This window comes from Lynx rufus, unplaced genomic scaffold (assembly GCF_022079265.1).
Source record: "Lynx rufus isolate CCGP_SWC_20201006 ecotype Redwood Valley unplaced genomic scaffold, mLynRuf1.p SCAF_9, whole genome shotgun sequence".
Lineage (NCBI taxonomy): Eukaryota > Metazoa > Chordata > Mammalia > Carnivora > Felidae > Lynx > Lynx rufus.
This window is the reverse complement of record NW_025814897.1, coordinates 55,937,814-55,961,637: the sequence shown is the minus strand read 5'-3', so window position 1 is coordinate 55,961,637 and position 23,824 is coordinate 55,937,814. Positions and strand designations below refer to the sequence as shown.

The following is a 23,824-nucleotide window of genomic DNA, read 5'->3' as shown; positions in this document are numbered from 1 at the left end:
CATTAATTCCTGGAGTATTTGGGTTGTAGACTCTGAAGTAGAATGTTAACATAGCATCTGTTTTCATTATTATTTTTTAATTAAAATGATGTAAATAATCTCTCATCAAGTAAGCCCTGTGGACTTTGTCTGCCATTTTTGTAGACTAGCCATATTTTGTATGCCCCAGGTGAGTTCTAACAGTTTAAAGTGAAGGGATTGACGTTCCTGGCAGTATACGATATTGCTGATAATTGAGGGAGTGAAAAAAAGAAAAGAAAAAAAGCCACAAAAACAAAGCAGGGCATGGTATTGGCGTAACGCACTATATTTAAAGCTGCTAATTTTGGCTCTATTTTTTAGTGTAAGTGAGAAAATCCAATGTTTGCCAAACTGAGGAGGGTGAAACCAGTAGGGAAAGAATCATACTCTAGCTTTAAGAGGATTTTTTAAATAATACAGTGAAAATTCAAATTATGATTTATTATGACAGTATCTTAAATGGTATAGAGCACATTCTCTAAAACATTTTTCAAAAAGTGATCATTTTTCATTGGTGTGTAACTTTTTATGACCGTAATGGTTTTTCTTTACTCATATATGAATTCATAATAACCTTACAGCTTGAAGGAATGTCTAGATATTATGAGGCTGCTGTTTTCAGACCTGCTTTAGGATTTAGCGGCTTTTGTACCAGGTTAGAGCAGCACAAGAAAGCACATTTTCCTAGAGAGGTGGTGAGATGTATACCCTGTACATGTATACATTTTATCCACATTTGCATGTAAATATTAAGCACCTCCTGGTTAGTTGGTATTTCAAGTACATTGGGTATACATGAGAAGAGTTCTTAAACTTTTCTGCACCATAGGATATACTTGGCACACAGTTCAAACAGTGCTGTTCATTGCATCGAGCTTGTTTTGTGTCTGTCTCTGCTTCACTGTTTGACCCTTTTATTTTAAGGAATTTCTCATTTCTGACTGCTCTAAACTGATCCTTATGTTACATAGCAATATTCTTTATAAAGATAGTTCTCTTATTTTGTAATATTTTGTTATTCCATGATTGTGGGATTACAGGTTAGTTCATAGTAGTTTTCAGTCCCTGCTTGTCTATTCTTAGTAAGCTGGTAAACCTAGTTGGATGAGTTTAGATAATTCATAATTAAAGGCTGGATTCTAGAATCTATGCCTACCCCACTCCCCTACCCCCTGAACAAAAATGAAATGGTTTTCTTAAAATATACCCAGACATCTACCTGTAAGAATAGAAGGCTTTAAAAAGAAAAAATGATACTTTCCTCTCATTGTGGGTAATTGGAAAATACAGAAAGATACAAAGAAAATTAAAAACCCACAATTTTTACCATCCAGAGAAATATGTTAAAATATAAGTGTATATATTTCTGTTCATTCCTTTTTCTATTCATTTATTTTGGTTATAAATGTGTGTATATATGTCATATATATGTTTTTAAAATTATATTGAGATCTAATATAATCAGCTTTTGCCTTTTTTTCATGGGATAGGATTATTTTCGTATTCTTTTAAATGGATCTTGACACCTCCTCTGCCCCCACTTAATGGCTGCACAGGGTTTCCTTATCTGATGCACCATATTTAGCCATTTTCTCATTGTTGAATGTTTTAGATTGCTTCTAATTTTTTTGTCATTATAAATAATCCTGCGATGAGCATCATTATACATAAATTATTATGTGAAGTCCTTACTTCCTTTCCTCTGGAAAGCAAGGTCATGCTTCCAGAGTGCTTTCTAGAAAGGTCAAGTTTTTCTTTTCATCAGAATAAGCAATTAAATGGAAGATATGAACTATTTTTTTCAGTTATTTAACTCCTTCGTGTCAGATACTTATGTGTAAATATAGATAGGCTTTTCAGATACGTAAGTTTTTTTGTGAGTTGTGTTGAGGGTTGGTTGGTAAAGGAACCATGCCTATTTTATGTAGAAGATTGGATCCTTTGGAGATGAACTCATTAGGACATTGAGTCCTTGACTCTAAGGACATTATGAGAACCTTTGGCAATGGCAAGACTTGATTTTTATTCTTCTTTTGAATAAAATGTTCAGGCAAGGAGCTAGTGTTTATATATCTTTTGCATTCGTTCGTTCATTTGCTCATTCTTTGAGCAAAGCAACATAAACCATTACCCAGGAGACCAAATTGTCAGGGTGATGTAAAAAAATCTCTGAATAGTAAAATCTGGGCCATTAAATTAGTTTCTTTAAGCGATCCTACCATACTGCTCACATTTTTACAGGAATTGTATTTTTAAGTAGAAATCCCTGGAATGCATCCAGTATCATAGTCCATGATCCAAATGTGACTTAAGAGTAATTTGCACCCATTGTATCTTAAGTCTTTATAAGTGGAGACTGTATAGACAGTGGGTTCTCTGATAGTCTATGAGCCAAATTCTGGGCCGGGTGCTGTGATACATAGGGGATGCACATGAGATGGAATGCTAAACAAATGAATTTTTATACATTGTGTTGTGATGTGAGAACTGTAGTTGGGCTACTGTGAAAGTGTAGAGGAAGACCTTTTTAAAAAAATGAATAACTATAACATAGTTATCAATTGAAATATAGAAATATGCTCATTGGAACTTTAGATTTTTATAACTTGATAATTCTAGTTATAAACTTTTCCATTTTAAAATGACACTGTATTTGCTTTTCCTTATGTTATGCCTTTTTCTTGTTTTCTAACATCCTCCCCCCTCATTTTGTTAAAGCTGGCAAACTTGGTTTGCAACTGTCTCATAAATTAATAGATCCCTGCAATGGAAAGGATTAGATGGTGACTTAGATACAAATGTAATTCACTTGTTAAGCAAGTTTTGCCAAAAAAGTGGTCCTTGTACTTTGGTTAAAGCTTGGCTAACATTTCCTTGAGATAGCTTTTTTTTTTTCCAAGTTTATTTATTTTTGAGAGAGACAGAGACAGAGCATGAGTGGAGGCGGGGTGGAGAGAGAGAGGGAGACATAGAATCTGAAGCAGGCTCCAGGCTCTGAGCTGTCAGCACAGATCTTGATGCGAGGCTCAAACCTGGGAACTGAGAGATCATGACCTAGGCTGAAGTTGGATGCTTAACCAACTGAGCCAACCAGGGGCACTTCTTGAGATAGTTTTTAATGCTTACTTTCTAAAAACCCTTTCTTTTATTAATCAAATATATATATATATATATATATATATATATATATATATGTATTTTTTTTTTTAATCTTTATTTAGTTTTGAAAGAGAAAGAAAGACAGAGTGCAAGCAGGGGAGGGACAGAGAGAGAGGGAGACATGGAATCCGAAGCAGGCTCCAGGCTCTGAGCTGTCAGCACAGAGGGGCTCGAAACCACAAAATGTGAAATCATGGCCCGAGCCGAAGTCAGATGCTTAACTGACTGAGCCACCCAGGCACCCCTTATTAACCAAGTATTTAATGAGGCTGTATTATTGAAGGAGTCATCACAATCAATCATGTATGAGGGATTGAAGTTAATTAAGAGTTGAAGTTGATAGATGTGAATAATGGGCAGTGTGGTTTTTGTGGCTCTTAACAGCTTACTGTTCAGAATCTACAGATACAGGGAAAAACATTTGTGAAGCTGGTGTGTGAATAAAAGTGCGTTTTTATGTAACCTGACTGTGTTGCCTTGGACTGACAAGACATCAGATGATGGCAAATGTATTAAAATGATATATGAAGTAATAAAATTGCCAAAAATTGACTAGAATATTCTTATTCTTGGTGCAGTCTCATTACTAAAACTCTAGTAAGGAATGCTAAATTTTTCCAGTAGAAAAGAATAAAATTTTGTTTAACTTTTCTTCTTGGGAACATATTAATCAGTCATGTTTTTAATGAGTACCTGTTATGTGCTTAGTCATTTGATAAATGATGTGCAAGCCTATAGAAGAACAATGTGACTTGCCTGTTTTCATGGGCAGAGGAAATCACAGGCACAGAGGTAGCATTGCGACTCATATGCTCAAGGACCAATGTGGAAACCAACATACTGAAGGAGAGGTATATATTGGATAATCCTGCAAATTAAAGTCTGACAGAACCTGGAAACCTAAGAGGAATTTGGGCTCTGTGTGACAGATAATAGGAAGCCATAGTGAAGAAGTTACTTGTTAGACTAGTGTGTGGCATGTATTGTAGGGTAAGAGTTGGAACAAATAAGATCAAATTTTTAGATTAAGGGTCAGTTCATACAGGATTTTGAAACCTAAGAGGGAAAGTTAGAACTAGATAAAATAGGGATTAGGAAGGCTTTTTGCTTTTCGCTTTTTTGAGTAATCTCTATACCCAGCGTGGAGATTAAATTTACACCCCCTGAGATCAAGAGTCACCTGCTCTGCCGGCTGAGCCAGCCAGTTGCCCTAGGAAGGTTTTTGACCAATTTGACCAATGTATTGGGTTCTTGACATGACAAAAAAATTTTTTTCAGGATGTTTGATATAACAGGAGCTTCAGATCTATTTGTATGAAACTTGCAATAGGGAGAAAATATGGGACACTAAAAGAGATGAGGGTCTATTGAGTCAACATCAATAACATTTTGAAAGAAGACATGTGTTGGTGACAGATTGAGTTCATTCACATACTCGACTGAACAACTATTACTGAGTAATTGCCATACAGTATGTGCTAAGCACTGAGGAATTAGTGATACAAAAAGATAGAGTGTGGAGCGCAAGGGGCTTTTGTTTTCTTGGGTGATACAGGGAAGACAAGGCAAGATTTGTACCAGGATTTCCAGCCATGCCAGTCAGAAGAATATAGGGTACAAATTTGATAGGTATAAGAGAAGCAGATTGTGGAAGGATGTGGGGAAGAGGGCATGATAATATGTTTGGCTCAGTAGATTTAGGTCTATGAAATAGATCTTAATTGTTGAAAATATAAATTTTTTTGTATAAATATACACATTGGGATATCATCCTCAGACTCTTCAGAGTGCTGCAGATAACAAGAGGACATGTTTAATCTGTGACTTGGTCTTTGAGTGTTTATTTTTTTTTGATCACACAAATATAAATGGCTTATTCTCATAAATTTTCTCAAGAGTCTAATGTTATGTGAATTTTGATAAGTATTTTGATAAGTATTTACCTCTCTCTTGATATTCTTTTAGAAGAGTTTTCCCATCACACCAGTCAAAAATAGATATAATACTGGGTTTGGGGAAGTATTTGTCAAAGAATACAGATTTAGATTTCAGTTAACTAGTTAGGGGAGGAATATTGATGGGGAAAATGACAGTGATATTTTTAGATTCTGATTTTGGTGTGTAGGTTTTCAAATTCCAAAAAGATGACCGCTGTAAAAGTCAATTCTTAACACTCTCTCATTTTAGGACAACTTGTGCTTATTGTTCCGAGCCTTCATTTTCATCCTCATGACAGCCTTCATGTCATCTCGGGATGACACGGACTACGTGTGTTAATTGTGTACAACATAAACAGAAATAACCAAATATCACTAGTCCTTAACTCAGGCCTCCTTTTCTCCCCCCTTCTCTAAGGAACGACTACCAAAATCACTACAATCCCAATGACTTCCAAGCCCAATGTGATTGTTGTGCAAAAGACTACAGGAAAAGGAACGACCATTCAAGGCCTCCCGGGCAAAAACGTTGTCACAACATTGCTAAATGCTGGAGTAAGTAAGAGCTTGTACTGCAGACTCAGCAGTCCACTGAGGATTTTAAAAACCAGCTATACAAATATTTGCCTAAGGACTTCAGAACCCCACAATGGCCTGTATGCTTGATTTACCTACCACTACTGTGATGTAATAACTGTTAAAGCACCACTAACTGATGCCGTTTTTCACAGTAATTCCTAAAACACGTTGCTCATAACTGGGTTGCTTATGACCATGATTTAGATGCTTAGCTTGGTCCAAATGGAAGATTCCACTGCCTTAACTACAGGGAGACCTCTGTTAGAGGACAATTTTACTCCTGCCTCTGGCCAGTAGACATAAGCCTAGTATGGGCCTCGGCTGGGCCAAGTGAGATATTTAGGATTAAGAAAATTAATTGAGAGGGTTTTACTTTCATTTTACCTCTTTGAGCTAGTTAAAAAAAATATCAAATAACAGATTAATTTATAGTTCTGAAGGCAATTGTGCAGAGGTTTGGAGTTAGACAAACCTGGGCTTTGTCTCTTGTATTGTAGTTTGACTTTTGGCAAATTTATTCAACTTCTCTCATCCTTAATTTCCTCATTGGTAAATTGGTGATTATGATCTTTACCAGTGAGTTTGTTCAGTAACTGGGAGCTGTTTTGAAAGTGCTTAGGACAGTGCCTGGCACATAGGACGTCACCAATAAATAGTTTTTCTCTTATTGTTATTACTTGTGGTGCTTAACTATTTAGGCTTGGTAATGTCCCTACTTTGCTAGAAAAAAAGACTATTGTACTTCATTGCAGATCTCTGGTAGTTTCCTAGGCATCACAGTCTTTAAACTGTTGGCATTAGATAGTTCCATCATGTTGGAAAACAGATTGTTCCTAGTGTGAGTTCACATGGTAAGCCAATAGTAAAGCCTGGATTAGAATTCAGATTTTCAGAAGCCTTTTATAGTTTGTTTGGCAACTTCATGGAATTTGATATATAAGATGGGATGCCATGTACTCTAAGTCCTGTGGTCACAAACATTGAAGAGTTGTGTATGAATCCTAGCTGCCACATAATATCTAAGAGCAACAGTTTGACACAGGAAATGATAGTAAAACAAGCAGATCAGAGCATAAGACTACACATATGTATATTCTCCTCTACTCAACAGCTTGCTCACCTGGGCATGTCCACACACATACATCAGAAGAGATTTTTTTAAAAATAGCCTGCTAGTTGGTTTTGATAGGCTTTGAATGGGTCATTATAGTTGGACCAAGCCCGTCAAGCTGTTTAATAGATAGGCACAGCCACTTGAAAACTAGTGGCTGTTGGCAAATGAATTAGAGCTCCTCCCAAAGAAGCTGCTGTGAAGGGTATGTGCGTATTAAAGTAAGTAATAATATGATTGACAGGCACTTTATATTTTCCTTAGATTATTATAGCAGATAGTTAAACTTGTGATTTTTATAATCATATTTAGTTCTAAATTGAGTGATTACCTTTGGCCAGCTCACCTGGGTGCTTTGTTTTTATGGCTACTAAGTTGGATGGCCACACATTTAGATGATGATGACTGAAGGTTACAAACTAAAAAGGTGAACATTTTTCCTTTCAGTTTTATGGATTTTAACTTGTAAAATTTTAATAATTTAGTAAAATCACTGTCTTTGAATTTAAGAAAGCTCAAGTATTGATTCTATAAATGACCAGAAGATGGTACTTAAGAATAAAGCAGACAAAAGTACAAAAAATGGTGAAAAGTTAATGGGCTTAAGCTACCTAGTTAATAGACTAAAGTGATATTAGTAACATGCTAATAGTAAAATGTGGGAAATGCACTGTTGTTTTTTTTTAATTTTCCCATATAACCTCAGAAAGATTGTTAATATGTGCTAATTTCCTCTCTTGCCCATGCTTCTACACATAGACATTCTGCTATTTAGCCTTATAATTTTGTATTTGGGGAGCTTAGTTTATTTATATGTGTACATTTAGCTACTAGTATAATGCACAGTAATTTTTTGTTACATGAGTGTTTATTTCGGGTAAATTAGAAAATGAAGATAATGTTGGGGTGAGGGAGACCTATAATCTCTATAATTATTCTTTTATAATTTCCTAACTACTCTAATGTATGTATTCTATGAATGGAATGGTGTAGTAAGTATTCCCGTGTGAGATAATTTTTAAAAATCACTCATCAGGAAATGATTAATGCCTTCTTTGGACAGAAAATTGGGCAGAGGACTTCTAGGACCATCTCAACTAAGTCTAGGATTTGTGATCACCTGGAAACATTGTACTTTGCTGTTTAATTTACATTCCTGTTCCTATCATCCTGGTAAAACCTCTCTGTGATTTTTCAGTAAAAGGACAGTTTTTATCATTGAAATACATAGAAATCTCATATATTCACTGACTTTAATTTAGGGAGAAAAGACTATTCAGACGGTACCAACAGGAGCAAAGCCAGCTATTATCACTGCTACAAGACCCATCACCAAAATGATTGTAACTCAGCCAAAAGGAATAGGTTCCACAGTTCAACCAGCAGCTAAAATCATCCCGACAAAAATTGTTTATGGGCAACAAGGGAAAACACAGGTATGCTGTAAGATATGATGAATTTTCTTGGCTCTGGTATATTTCAAACTTATAAAATTCCATGTTAGAAATTTGAATGAAAAGATCAGTAATCTTTAAAAAAATAAGATTGTTAAAAGTTATGACCAAATGTGTGTAATTGTCTGTTTTCAAAATGTGTGTTTTTCTCTTCAGTACTTTTTGGGGGGTGGCGGGTATCTAAATATTTGTGCCATGTCATAAGCAAAGATTGGAGAAAAAAACTCCCTTAAAATAAAATTTGCTGAAGGTATTGTTATTTGAGAAGTAGGTGTTTGAGAGAGAGTGGTAGTTGTTTGGAATCTCTCAAAGAAAAGTATTTTTTATAAGCTAATATGGCCTTTGAAAGCACTTTATTTACTTATAAAATTTATTTTATTTGAAACCTAAATAATGAAGAAGCTAGAGAACTGCTCAATTGTCAAGCAATAGAAGATAAGGGAATTTTTCTGGAAATTTGCCTAGAAAATTGAGGCTCAGGATTTAATCTTACATTGCCAGGATACTATTTATTTTGTGAGAATATCAAAGGAAGTAATGTCAGCTTTGGTTGAGAAATGGTATCCTAGAATTTTTGTAAAAGGTATTAATTTGCTTTTAGAATGCATTCCCTCAGAATCATAGTCAAATAGTTTGCATATCTAAACAAATAAGTTTTGTGGTTAGAAATAAGTCCAAATTGCCTTTAAGTTTCAACTGTAACAATTTTCATTTGCTCCATCATCTAAGTCATAGTATAATCCATGTTTTCATTCTTGAATTCTTGAATGAGTGACTTAATAAGAGTCCGGAAGGGTTTAGAATCTTACATATGGAGAATAAAAATAATTGTGGTGAGTTAACATTTTCATTCCAGGCACCCAATTGAAGTCAACTCCTAGAGTTCAAAATTTGAAGTAGAATAGTTCAGTTTGAAATTTTTCTCCCATTTTATTTGTTTTAGTGTCTATGGTTTTGACCTTTGCCAGGAGTTGATCTGTTGTACCGTATTGCTTCTAATGATAGTTGTGTAAGTCAGTGTTTCTCCTGGGATTTCTTCAAAGATGACTTATGCCCCAACCATATTTACTTTGCACAGGTGTCTCAATTAGGAATTTCATTTGGTTGCTAATGAAAAGAAACCTGAAGAATGGTGGTTTAAACAAACTAGGGTTTTGTGTTTATTATGTTAATAAATATTCAGGGGGTGCCTGGGTGGCTCACTTGGTTAAGTTCCCGACTTCTGCTCAGGTCATGATTTTATGGTTCATGGGTTCGAGCCCCACATCGGGCTCTCTGCTGTCAGTACAGAGCCCAAATGATTGGGCTTCGGATCCTCTGTCCCCCTCTCTCTCTGCCCTTGCCCTGCTCATGCGCTGTCTGTCTGTCTGCCTCTCACTCTTTCTCTCAAAAAAGTAAAATAAATGTTCAGAAGGAAGAAATTCTGGACTGTTATTGTGCCATTGGGAATCTAGGCATTCTGAAATCCATGGTGGGTGGCTGGCTGTCATTCTAGTGTATAGCCAACAGACTGTAAATGACTTCTGAAGTCATTATAGACAAGAAAAAACAGGGACAGAGCCTCTTGTCAGAATTATGGCTGTTGCATTCTGGCATGTACCATTTAAAATGTTGTATGTGGCTTGACTGTAATTTGTTCATAGATGGAATTAGTCTTTGATAAACAGTGCTGTGCCCAAAGCATAATTAATGTACAGAATGCTGGTTCCCATGTTGGGAAAATAATAGTTCATGACTAGAAGTTTAGCATTTTAAATAGTGCTCTAAAATTTAAACTGGGTATATTTCTGCTTTTCTTCTAGGTTCTTATTAAACCCAAACCAGTGACATTTCAAGCCACAGTTGTTAGTGAACAAACAAGGCAGCTGGTCACAGAAACATTACAGCAAGCATCTAGGGTAGCAGAAGCTGGTAATTCATCTATTCAAGAGGGAAAAGAAGACCCACAGAGTTATACAGATAGTAGTTCCTCTTCTACAGAGTCCTCCCAAAGTTCCCAAGGTAAGATCCATTTTACTCCTGACTTACCGTAATTATTACCGACATAGTACCCTAGTTCCGAAATAGTTGTGTATAGGGATTTCAAACAAACGTGTGCTTTGACTTGTGGAGTCTTTTGATTTACTTTCTTTTGCTTGATACGTAATCAGTGAGCTGAAGTTTTGTTTTTGGTAAGGCTTACCGTTATGTTCATGATGGCATGGCATGATGTTCACCAAATAATTGGTAAACTTTAGATGATGATTTTGACAGGTAGGTATTATCAAACTGGCTAGTGCTGTGATTCTTTTTGTTTCCTTCTGGGTAAGAAGAAGTATGCAGGAAAGTAAATGTATCTTTTGAATGGTTATTGTTGAACCTTGAGAAAGAATCAGAGTGGCCAGAGGTGGGCCATGAGTGGGCTATAAATAGAGTGACCATACATTGCAGTTTGCATAGCACAAGTCCTAGTTTATATCTGTTCTAGCCTAATTATTAATAGCATGCCTTTCCGCTCTCACAGGTTTCCTAATTTAGATGATACTGTATGGTTGTCCTAATTATAAGAAAGGAGCTATGAAGCCAGACTCCAGAGTAGGGAAGCTCTTTATCCTCAGTGCTATCTTAATTATGTTGTTCATCTAGGAAGTCTCTTGAAATAAATTTTTAATCATAAGCTTTGAGACCTGCAAATCTCATACTCATGTCTATCAGTTACCTTAACTGCCCTTATTGTCAGGTGGTGGGTGTATTTATGCCTATGCTTGCTTGTATGCTCGGATGCATCTAATAAGCAAAGCTGTTTATCTTCCCCTGGTCATCACTCTCTCACTCCATTCCCTCTCCTCACCTCCCCATTATTCTCTCAGGAGTGCTTTCTAGGTATCTTCATTTTTCTACTGCAGATTCTTCATATTATGCACTTTTATTATTTTAATTCTTTAAAGGAGTCTTCCCAGATTAGTGGGAAATTCAGATTGCTCACATGGTTCATATTGCTGATTATTCCATTAATCCATTAATTCAATTTGACAGTTACTTATTAGTTTATACTACATACTAAGCATTGTGCTAGGCCCTGTAAACATTGAGTAAAATATAGTTCTTGTTAAAATCTAGAGTAGGGGATTAAAAAATACACGTGTATAACTTCAGTAGTAGTTTAATAAGTTTATTAGTAACAAATAAAAATACCGAAGGCTAAAAATTCACATTCCAGTGAGAAAAGGATAAGAAAGCTTCACAAAAGAGATAGCATTTGAAATGGTCTTTGAAAATTCATCAATTAAAAATAAATAAAAACGTTGATTTTAACAAACTATATGGTACTCATTTTACAAAGTAGATAGTTTTCTTCAGCATATTATCAATGATAGTAATATTTTCTGAATCAATTTACTGAGATTTAGTTTATCATTCTATACTGATTATAAATTAGTCTCTGTACTAGTCCCCATGGAGTGATGCTTATTCTCTATTTCATTCTATCTTTATTTCTTAATGATTTGATATTTACAGATTCCATTCTTACTTCAACACATCAGCTGCATTTCCCTCTTTTATTTTTAAGCCTCTGGTTCCTTGAATAATACTAGCCATTTTTTCCCTTGAGAAATATTTTTATAGAGAGCAGGTAAAATATTTAGCTCATGAGTTGGTGCTAAGAGGGGAACATGAACAGTAGATGTTTTTATATCCATAATCTAGGGTTCTCCTTTGAATTTGCTAGTCTTTATCTGAGGGAGCTATGAGCCAATCATTACTTCCCAAACATGCCATTTCATTAGGCAGTCTTCAGTTTTCATTCTAAGAATGGGACAAAAGTTTGGCTATTTTTGGAAGTAATTCCGTCTAAGGTTTTCTGCTGTTCAGTCTGTTATTATACATGGTTTCATGTATTTTTATTTGTTCTGTATCATCACATATTTTTTCTTTTAAAAATATTCTGTAATATGGAAAAATTTCAGTTCAGAATAGGTATATCTAATATAGTTGACTATAAAGCCAGTTATTATAATCTACATTCCTCCCCCCTCCCCACCCCCCCTGCTACTGTCTTTAGTGCATTCTCACAAAGACCAGGAGCTGGGAATATATATGCTATGATTTAAAGTGAAAGAAAGGGATAAAGATTTTGGTCAGTCTAAGATCATGCTGGTTTTCAAACTATACGAGGATGAAACCTAACGGAAATGTAAGCACTACATAGCAGTTCATTTTTCCTTTCTATTGCTTTTGTAGTTTTTGCCCCTCCCCTGCTTTGGTAACTTTTTCTTTTAATGTAATTTCAGACTTACAAAAATGTTGTAAGAAGAGTTAAAAAGAACTCCTGTGATGTTTTTTTTTTTTTAAGATTTTTTTTTAATGTTTATTTTTGAGAGAGAGATCACGCAAGCAGGGGAGGGTCAGAAAGAGGACAGAGGATGCAAAATGGGCTCTGCACTGACACTAGGGAGGCTCATGTGGGGCTTGAACTCACGAACCGTGAGATCATGACCTGAGCCGAAGTCGGAGGCTCAACCGACTGAGCCACCCAGGCGCCCCAAGGTGCCCCAAGATTTTGTTTTAAAGTAATCTCTACACCTGACGTGGGGCTTGAACTCATGACCCCAAGATCGTGCCCCCCAGATTTTAAAAAAAGAAAGAAAAATTTAAAGATTATTTATATTTTGTTTATTTCCAGAAGGTTTTAAGGTGGATTGGGTAGAATACAAGATTATATGAAGTAAAATGAAAGAGAACAAGGAGAGAAAACCCAAGAGTAGGGATTTAAGATGGATTTAAGATATGAGGTAAATACAGAAGTGCATCCTGTATCCTATGTAAAAGACATCACTTTAAAAAATACATAAGACATCACTTTAAGGAGGTCACAAATTTGTTTCTAGGGTGATTTTTCCAGAAGCTTTATGATCTCAGTAGATTACGGTGAGGATGGGGAATAAATCCAGGTTAGGCAAAACATACTTACTACAGAACTTTTCAGAGCCGTTATGTGCTAATATATATTGTGAAAAATGAAGAGTGGTGTATATAATGTAAAACACTCCCCAACTTTTTTGACCATAGAACCTTTTGCAGAACATCTTGAGGAATTAATGTTCTCTGAAACATTTTGAGTGATGCTGTCTAGGCAGTTAAGTACTGTGAAGGCCTTGGGTTTTAGGACAGTACTTCAGAGGGAAGGTATATATTATATCATAGAAGGGACATAGACATCTTAGGTTTAGTTTAGAAGGGATGATTTAGATGCTTAAGGCATCTGGGAATCATTTTATATGAGGAATGGTCAGTGGAAACAGGACATTTCTTATGGAGAAGAGAAGATGAGGATTGGGTTGGGGACATGGGGGTTGTCAGTTTTCCTGAGAACTGTGACGTGGAAGAGGGAAAAGAATTGATCTTTGTGGATACGTGGACGGAAACTAGAACCACTGGGTAGACAGGAAGACCTGTTTTCCATTTTATATATGAAAATTTTCTCATTGTCATAACTGCAGAAATGGAAGGAAACTATATTAGAAAGTAGTGAGTTCTCTGGTGTGGCAGTTTCTTTTTTTTTAATGTTTTTATTTATTTTTGAGACAGAGAGAGACAGAGCATGAGCAGGGAAGGGGCAGAAAGAGAGGGAGACACAGAATCTGAAGCAGGCTCTAGGCTCTGAGCTGTCAGCACAGAGCCCAATGTGGGGCTCGAACTCACAGAGTGCGAGATCATGACCTGAGCTGAAGTCGGACACTCAACAGACTGAGCCACCGAGGTGCCCCTGGTGTGGCAATTTCTTGATTGGTGGGGGTTATGTGAAGATTTTAGTATAGGATTGGTGATAGCATTAAGTGAACTGTTAGATCCCTGCTAGCTGAGAGGTCTTACTATTCTATGAAAGTGTGTTATAGGCCTTTTATGGTAAAGTCACAGGAGGCATTCTTCCACAGAGATGCCTGATCTGCCTCTGCATATAACAGTACAGTGTGTATTTCTGGTACCTAACAGGTAGTAGATGTCCAGGAAATATTTGTTAAATGACCCATGGGGAAAGACATGTGAGGGTTAGCGGGCCACCATCCTCATAATCAAATGGTACTGTGAGATCAGGCTCTTGGTGTCTCGGTTATTGCACCCTGACCTCAGCATCAGACTCAATAGGCAGTAGATTTATCTAGTCTAAGAAGAAGCCAAGAGTAGAGAGGAAAATCACTCAAGGAATGTTTTTCACATCTAGGTTCACACACTCATTCTTTGTCTCAGCTGTTGAAGTTGCCGCAGTGATACTGTGTGATGGTTGGCTCTTCTCTGGGTGTGGGCAGAAAGAGTGAACCATCTCCCCAGTCCCTCCCCACAGGATAATGTTATGTGAGCTGATGTCTCTGACAGGTGCTCCCATGTGGAAATTTGTTTTCCTTTCTCAGTCTATTTCTACCTTATCTCTCTACAGATGCAATCCTTGCTTTCTTTTGGATTTTCAGTGAATGTTACAGTATTGGGTTGCAGTCATTCTGTGCCTGTAGGTTCTCTCACCTAGCCAAGGAATACTTACATTGCCATGAGAATTTCTTAAATTTGAGAACGTAGGTTTTATAAAAAGAATGATTCCCTAATAAAATTAGTTCTTTTAGGTGTAAGTTCTATTGTCTACTTAGAATGAGTAAAGAAAAATTGTTATGTGCATCACATGACATTTGGCATTGTAGGATAGTGTCCTTCAGTCTTCTAGGATTTGGGGGGAGGGTATACCTCCCTAGTGTGGCATATATTCTACTCAGTGTTTGAGGGGCAGAGAATACAGTTTGTTAATGGTAATTAAAAATTCCAGTGCTATTGTATATTGACTTTGTTTTCTTTGGGGAGGCTTTTTTCTTTTTAAGAGTCATTTTGCCTTCCCCAATCTGTTTGGACAACTTTGTGGTTTTCAAAAATATAAGGTTCAAAGAAGGTTGAACTTCTGTTGAATTTATTCTCGTTTATTTGAATTTTTTTCATTCTTCTGTGATGCTTTCACTGACTAATCCAATTCAAAGCAGTCTTTTTCTTTCTATATATTTGTCTTGTTTGCCCTAGTCATTTGATTTTTCCCAAGAATACAAAGCTATATGTATGTTTGTTTTAGGTCTCCTCCATTGTAATCTAAACTTGGCGGTGGGGATTGTGCCTCTATGTCCTCCATAATTTTTGTCCTGTATGGTGTCCTGGACAAAGGAGTTTAGGAGCTTAATAATAGTCTAGTCCAACCTGATTATTCTGCAGATGGAAAACTCAATAATTTGTTGCTTTGTTTGATGCACATTTAGTATTTACTTGCCTACCTTTAGCATAAATATAATAAGCCTTGAATTAGGGCCTTAATTTATTTTGAAACTAACACAACATCTCAGAATTGAGAACTTTTAGGACACAACAACAATAACATTTCTGTTGTCCTTCATAGTTTATGAAGCTCTTTTACATATATTATTTCATTATATCCTCAGAAGTCCTGTGAGGTAGATAGGTAATTTTATCACTGCCAACTTAGAAATAATGACACTAAAACCCAAGGACTCAACTTGCAAATAATAGATAGAGGCTTGCAAATAATAGGGGCTGTAACCTAAGACTTTGAACTCTGATGTTATACGTGTGCTATTATATCATCCTGCTTCTAGATCATCTATCCATTCTTGTTATTGGCGGACAGGATTTCTTTTCAGTAGTTCAGCCATCCAAAAATAAGTAATGTTGACTGGATGCTCAGGTTGTAATACAAAACACATTTTCAGATGCATTGGGGAAAATAAAGACTCCTACAGCATTTTGTTCTTACTATACACAAACATACATCTACTTAGACAAATGCACACCTATTTATTATAGCAATTATCACATTGAATTGTAATTTGTCTTTTTACATGTCTGTCTCCCCAACCAGATTGTGTGCTTCTTGAGCATCCTCTGATTACTCTGTAAGCTCCTTTATATCCTCAATGCCAAATATAGACTCCTGCATATAGGTGCCCAGTTTGTTGAATCAGTGAATGAATGAATGAGTAAGTGAATACAGACATGAAAGATATGCCCTGTGGGGGCTTACAGTCTTCTTGGGGAGATAAAGCATGAAGTTTACAATAAATACAAAGATTAAAAAAAAAAAACAAATTGTTTTTTTTAAGAGAAACTTTGTTTATAGGGTTTTTTTTTTTTAACTAATATAAAACAGATTCCCAGCCTGTAGTTCATGTAATTGCTTCCCGGCGTCAGGATTGGTCAGAACATGAGATTGCAATGGAGACTAGCCCCACCATAATTTATCAGGATGTATCCAGTGAATCACAATCAGCTACTTCAACAATCAAAGCTCTATTAGAACTCCAACAGACAACAGGTATGAATTCACATGCTCAATTGAATGAAGCATGTTTTCTCTAGAGATGGGTTGTGCTAAAATACTACCACTGTTATATTTTCTTTGTTATTATTTGAGCACATTTCCCCCCTCTGGACTGGTCTATAATCATTGCTGCAGTCTGTTTACTTGTCAGTTCAATAAGATGTGCAGAGGAGTACTAAAGGATAGACTAGTTAGGGAGGAAAAAAAATGGCAGAGCCCTTTCTTTTCTGTCTCCTGCTTGAAATGGGCAATCCTGTTGCCTCTTTCACCAGAAGAGAGTAGTTTCTATCATTTCTAAGCACAAGGATAGATGTAGCATAGATGTCAGTTCCATTTGAGAAGAGTAGGAGGCAGATTGAAGGGCCCCTGCCATCCTCCTTGATATTGGTGGGGCAATTTTGTGGTCATAAAACACCATTAATGGCCCTTGCTAGCATTCTAATTGGTTTTATCTTTATATTTTCATTGTATCATTTAACCACTTGAGCTTCCATGCAAAGCTGCCCTCATTTAACAAGATCCCACTAGTATTTCTAGTTACTAAATATCTTCAATAAACCAGGCGAAACCCATGTTAGTTATTACTGACTTTTCTATTACAATAAGTCAAAGATTGTTAAGAGTATTTAAGGGACCTTAGCAATGATCTCATCCAAGCCTTTCATTTTATGCATAAGTAAACTGAGATCCAGAGAAGTTACCCAGTTGGTTAGTGGCAGAGTGAGACTCCATGTCTTTTGATTCCTAATTCAGTGTCCTCTCTACTTGTGGGGTGACTGTGGTATTATTTTGGTTTGGTTTTGCTTTCTTTGTTTAAATGATTATCTTGATTTTGTCACTTTATATGCTTTGTGGGAATAATCTGAATGATCACTCAGTGGACTTAATTACTGGTAACTAACTATTTGTTGTAACATCCACCTTAACACTAGCCAAAGAATATGAGCACTTAGTATCTTTGGTTAATCTTTCTATTGGTGTTACTTTTGGCCTTAGGCATTTCCTTAGTTTCTTGTTTTTGACATACTCAGCCATTTCCATTAATGTCTCACAGAGGGTGAAAACCGAGTAAGTAGATTTTATAGAAAAAATGACAAGATAGAACGTAAATTTATCCATGGAGCCCATTCTTGATCCCAGACCACTCCATAAAACATTTTTGTAGGAACAGAGAGATCATTTTTTCCTAACACTGAAGATTTTTGTTCTTTAAGAGCCATTGAATACTTGGTAACATTTCTTTGGGGATTATCTTAAATTTTTAATAGATCAAATTAAACTAGTCATTGTATTGTCTGTTCTGGGTAGGTATGATCTAGAGCAAATCATGCTATATACTGCCTATTCACCCTTTGTTTTCAGGTTGGTAAACTCCAGAATACCGGGAACTACCTTGAAGAAGGGTAAAGGAAATGTTCTAAAAGGAGTGTGTACAAGGGAAACCGATTTTTTAGCCTAGTCATAATGGGGAATTTTAGTCTGATTGCATATGTCCTTCTTGCTAGGCTGCTGGTTATGGTTGCATAAGTTGTGCCCATACAACCATATAGAGCAGTCTGCTTTTTTCATTTCAATTCACTGTCTCCTTAGTCACTGCCAGTCGTGGCACCCCAGAGGTCTGGCTCGTTATTCCCATGGACAACTCTGGTTTTGATACTTGTTTGTAACAAAAGTTAACTTTTCCCCTGCCTTTTCTATGCAGTAAAGGAAAAATTGGAATCTAAACCAAGACAACCCACTATTGACTTGAGTCAGATGGCAGTGCCTATTCAGATGACCCAGGAAAAGAGACATTCTCCTGAGAGTCCATCCATTGCTGTGGTAGAGTCAGAACTAGTTGCTGAATACATCACTACTGGTAGGTGTCCTCTTAAAAAGTAGTATTAAGGTAGGAGAGCTACCTTTCTGGATTTGATGGGATGGTTGTTTGGGGGAGAATATAGCTTTTATATTTCTAGATCTTTTTCCAGTTTGCTCTGAAAGCAAATTTTCATTGTCCTTGGGACTTAACCCTGTCTTTAATGACTAGGGAAGAAAACCAATCAGTTGTTACAAACTGGCAGCTAATAAAAAATTGCAAGTTGACCATAAATAACGTCTGTGAATATAGGGTGACAGTTGTAGAGAGAGGATAAAATACCTTTTACAGAAGAATAAATATTTTGATGCATCTAAATTTTTTAGTTTTGGTGGAGGGGAGAGGGGAGGGGAGATGGGTCAAGGGAGAAAGGAGGTATAAAATCCAATACCTTTTTTGATGTAAAGAAAAAAAATGTGGGAAACTTTAAGTCCCTGTAAATACTTAGGAGTTCTCGTGGAAGGCAAATCAGGCATTTGTTTCAAATGTGGTCTGGCAGCAAAACACTAATGAGAGTTTTGGATGGCATAGATAGAAAAGTGGAACAGGAAGGATAATAGATTCTTTCTCTCGTGTTCTGGCGAGACCACACCTGGAATACTGCCTTCTGTTTTGGACACTTCGTTACCTTGAGATTTGAAATAGTTCAGAGAATAATAATGCGAATAATTAGGGGTTAGGAGAAATGACTTACAAGGCAATATATAAAGAATGCCTGTCTTGAGTTTTCTTAAGCAGTAATTAAAAGAGAACATAAAGTTACAGATACTTAAAGGATGTAAATACCAAAGCAGAAGAGGGACTGTATGGTATCATTTTTGGAGATATTTTTAAGACTAACGGGTTAAAATTGCCAAAAGGGAAAATCCAGTTAAAGATTATGGAAAGCCATCTAGCATCTTTCTTCAGAGATATTTAGCAAAAAGCTAAATAAAGCAGAGGGCAGTATGTTGGGGAAATCAGTATTAACTTCTGGGGATAGACTAGATTATCAGATGGTAAATAGAAGAAAAGACCTATGATTTCTTCCCTTACTTATCCTTTTCAGAACGCACTGATGAGGGGACAGAGGTTGCTTTTCCCCTTCTAGGTAAGTGGTGTGCATCCATTTGTAGCATAACTGAAGGTAAAATATTGTTGTTTTGGGGGGGACCAGTTAAATGGATGCGCTCTACTCTGATCTGGTAGAGGAAAGGTAAGCTCCGCTCAGTGAAAAGGAGACTTTCCTTTTGCAGGAGAGTGGGATCCTTTCTCAGAAGTGAGCAGTTTGACATTGGAAAAAATAAAAGTTGTTTACAGAAATAAATGACTGTTTTATCCTGTTTTTATGGCCCAATTAAGGTCAGTTCAGCTGTTTTCTGAATGTTCACTCTGTGACCTCCTTCCATGATCTTCTCCCCATCATATCCTCAGCCACATTAAGCATTTTCTTTGACTTCGAACCCAGCTCCCTAGCCCTGACCTCTTGTATTATCCAGGAGTGGGTATTAGTCTTCTCTGACGTTTCTGCATGCTGGGGAATTACTGTGAAGAGATTTGTAGTATCTTGAGTGAGGATTATTTTTAAATGATTTTAGTTGATCGTCTGTTAAATCCATTTCATTTCTTAATAAGATTCTAATGTCATAATTATGAAGATGAGTATGGACAGCAGAAATGTTCCATATAATCTGATAATTCCATGAGAAATTATCTATTTATTATTCTTTCAAGTGTCATTCATTTCTGATGATGCTTCCATCAGTAAAAAACTTTATGAATTTGCTTGTTCAATTTTAATATTATGTGATTTGTTTTTCTCCTACTCAGTCACATTATAAATGATTTCAGCAGTAGTTGTTTTAATGTCAACACTGACGCCCTTTTTTTCCGTTTGGTTGAGCACATACGGAAGATTTGGTTAACTCATATAATTTAAAATGTACGTGTAAAGCATACTGTGAAACGCAGTAAGATACTGCATTACATTTTTACCAGTGATGCTGCCTGGAATCTCTTATATCACTTGTAGGCGTGTGTATAAGCAACAGTAGAAAAACTGTGTTTGAGAATATAGATAGAATGAGTTAAAAAATAAATAAAGCTTATTTATATTTCACTGGGTAGTTTTAGTTCTGTACTCATAATACCTAAGTAGCACTTTGACATTGATTTCTGTAGTGATCATCTTACCCTTGGACATTCCACTATGATTTTTCTAAACCTGCAACCACTTGAATATGGAGCTACTTGAAATTGCAGATCAAGATATATGAGCACTGGAATCATGGGTCATTGAGAGGATTTTTATATTCTCAAAAACCTTAGCTAATTTTACCGATTTATTGTACTCTGTTCTTGTTTCAGAAAGTTTGTTTCCCAGTAACCATAAGCATTTCTAAAGCTCTGTAGACTAAGAGGTGGTGAATGTTTTACTGTTTAAAAAGTTGAAGTTGAGGCTGGTAAAAGATGATAGATTGGCACCAATGTCGATGTATCATTTTACATCTGTCTATCAATATAAACATAAGTGTATAGTTTACCCCTCTTGCCCTATGTACCAGAGAAGGACCTTTGTACCTTTGTAAGAGAGTAAGAAATGGGGTTGTTTTCCTTACTGAATTCTCACCCGTTTATGTCAGATGAGCTAAATTGGAGAAGATGAAAGAAGAGTGATTTTTCTGTTCTTTTGTTAACTTTATATTGTGATAGTTAACAATTTAATACTTAATAATTTAATTAAATTTATATTTTAATACCTAACATTTCAGCTTGTTACTTCATTTGATCCTCCTCTAGGTAGAAAAAATTTATTGTCCCATTAAACAAACAAAAACAAAACCTCTGGGTTTTAGAGGTTAATGGAATTTTGTTTTGTTTTTTTAGAGGTTCATAGAATTTGAGTGACCTCTTCAAGTTCGCATAGCTGGTTGGTGGCAGAGTGGGACAGAATCCAGGTGTGACTCTTGGTCCGGTTCTTTCTGCAGTATCATTTTGACCTCTCATATCTTTAGGAACTGTAAGGCTGCAAGACAGTGTCTACTTCATGTAAAAGAACGAATGTTTCTGGGTTTTGTATTGCATTTGGAACTGGGACCAAGAAATTAAAATACCATCTTAGTAACTTAAGTATTATCTTAGTATCCTTAAAGATACTAGTCTGGGATTTGATTCCAGAAATTCATTATTGTTTTTGTTACCTTAATGGGGTGAAGGTTCTTGGAGGAAGTAAGTGCGGCTCACAGGAGGATGTAACTTTAAGGGGTTTGTTCCTCCTTTGTGATGACAGTTTTCAAAGTGCTTCCACATTTCTCATCTCATCCTTATAATAGCTCTGTTATTCCCATTTTACAGATGAGAACACAGAGTCTCAGAGAAGATAAGTGACTTTCTCAGAGTCACACAGCTCATAGATGGGCAGACTCTGGTCTTCTGCCTCCTAGTTCACAGTACCACACTTTCTCTCTGTGACGCAATCTCACAGACATTTGTTTAAAATGACTACTGGTTACAGATGCTGTGGTGATTTCTGGAGAAATATCATCACCTCCTCTATTTTCAGTCAGCCATCGCTCCCAGCCCCAACAGCCCTCCCAGCCCCAGCGGACCCTGCTCCAGCATGTGGCTCAGTCACAGACCGCAACACAGACTTCGGTGGTGGTGAAGTCCATCCCGGCATCTTCCCCTGGAGCGATCACCCACATTATGCAGCAGGTTGTATCTCTTCTTTCTCTCCCTACCTTCTATAACTGCTCCTTTTTGAAATAAGGTTTAGTTTCATCTGTTGTAAGAAAGGAAATAACTGAATTGAAGAAGAGTATTTGTGTCGTTCTTTCATCTGTGAGGACTGAGGAGAGGGAATGAATTGAGAGTCTCAACACTGGAAAGTAATTAAGAAACAATATTCTTGGATCTTCTGCAAACTTGGAACATTTCAAAAGGGTGGCACTTTCTAGATGAATCTGTGACTTCAAAAGTGGCCACTGTTTCTGTATATTTATTGTTACAGAAGAATTTATCACGTAGGTGAGATTTTTGTAAATGAAATAGAAGTTGGCTTCTTTAGCTGTTTGTTGCTTGGGTTTTTGCTTTTATGATGAATTCTCATGGGGAAACATTACAAATAAGTAGGTATAAATATCTGACTTTTATTATATGTGACCAATTAAACAGGAGGAAGAGACCCAATGGGAAGGAGAAAGAGTTAATATAAAACAGAAAGTCTGGTACCAAGGGTAATGGGGATAAGCTAATTTTATGTCAGCTACTGTGCTTTGAGCTTTAAATACATTCATTTGTTTAAATCTCACTGTGATCCTGTAAGGTGGGTATATTATCCCTCTTACAAATGAGGAAACTCTGTTCATAGAAGTTAAGTAAAAATAAGTAACTTATTCTGGGTGGCAGAGCTAGGATTTAAACCCAAAGCATCCTGCCTCTATACAAAGTGATTATCATAGATACCAGATTTAAGCGTGACGTATCATTAGTTGTCACATAAATCACCATCAGTTTGACTGGTAGCAGTTGATCCTAATTGTAAGCAAATTAACCTGAAAGGCAATAAAGAAATTGTTGAATTAAAAACCTGTATGTGCAAGGTCGTTCTGAGATAAGGGAGGGTTTCAGTGGAACCTCAAAAAGTTTTAAAGTTTAGAATGAAGGAATAACGTGACAAGGAAGTGGGAAGGATGAGGTTGGGGTGGATTTTGTGTCACTGAGGGAAGCCAGGTGGCCAGAGGTTTAAGTGGGTACCAGATCTCAGCCTGGAGTCTAGCCCTCACCTGGCCAGTCCTGACATTGACCTTTTTCAAGGCACCCAGAGAGGTCAAACAGACTGGCCCTCACCATGTCGCTCAAGATCAATACCTCCTCCCCTCGCTGTTAAAACTGACACGGGAGAGTCTCCTTTGCCGCTGACAGGAGTGCTCTTGTCCCTCCCCAGTCTCCTTCCCTCCTGGCAGCCGAGCCTCTGGGAAACTGTTGCCTGCTGGGCCCGGAATATGACCAAAGGGGCGAGGAGGACTAGTACAGAGGGTGGTTCACACAGGTTTGGTGAAGCCTGATGAACCGTTTTCACTCTGACCGGAGAGGCCCTCTGTGGGGACCTGGACGGGCATGTCCCTCAGACAGCGACTCTGACTTACTGGACAGCATGGCCAAAGTGGGCTTCTCTGAACTTTGACTTTTCTCTGGACCCCTCATACCTGGGTGGCTGTGTTCTTTCTTTGGGTGGCTCAGTATCTCTGATGACCAGGCTAGACAGCTGTGTCCTGAGTCAGGGAGCCTGTTCTTTTTCTGTGTTGGGCTGTGCTTGCAGGGTAACCTTATTCCTCTTACCTATAAATTCTGGGTCCACTTTTCTTATAGAAAAGAGTAGAC

General features: G+C 36.9%; 1 protein-coding gene across 12 annotated transcripts in view; it reads left to right on the top strand.

Annotated features, from left to right (window-relative positions):
* Positions 1-23,824, top strand: part of EMSY (EMSY transcriptional repressor, BRCA2 interacting) — an 89,529-nt gene that overhangs the window by 55,653 nt on the left and 10,052 nt on the right. For 6 of the 12 annotated variants that reach the window (XM_047070772.1, XM_047070761.1, XM_047070760.1 and 3 more), the window contains 7 exons: positions 5,536-5,672; positions 8,070-8,243; positions 10,064-10,262; positions 16,435-16,599; positions 18,308-18,463; positions 19,512-19,553; positions 21,957-22,156. In XM_047070772.1, coding sequence (XP_046926728.1) covers positions 5,536-5,672; positions 8,070-8,243; positions 10,064-10,262; positions 16,435-16,599; positions 18,308-18,463; positions 19,512-19,553; positions 21,957-22,156 — 1,073 coding nt within the window. The remainder of the gene's footprint in view (positions 1-5,535; positions 5,673-8,069; positions 8,244-10,063; positions 10,263-16,434; positions 16,600-18,307; positions 18,464-19,511; positions 19,554-21,956; positions 22,157-23,824) is intronic. The other 6 variants (XM_047070763.1, XM_047070762.1, XM_047070768.1 and 3 more) reach the window with 4 other exon arrangements.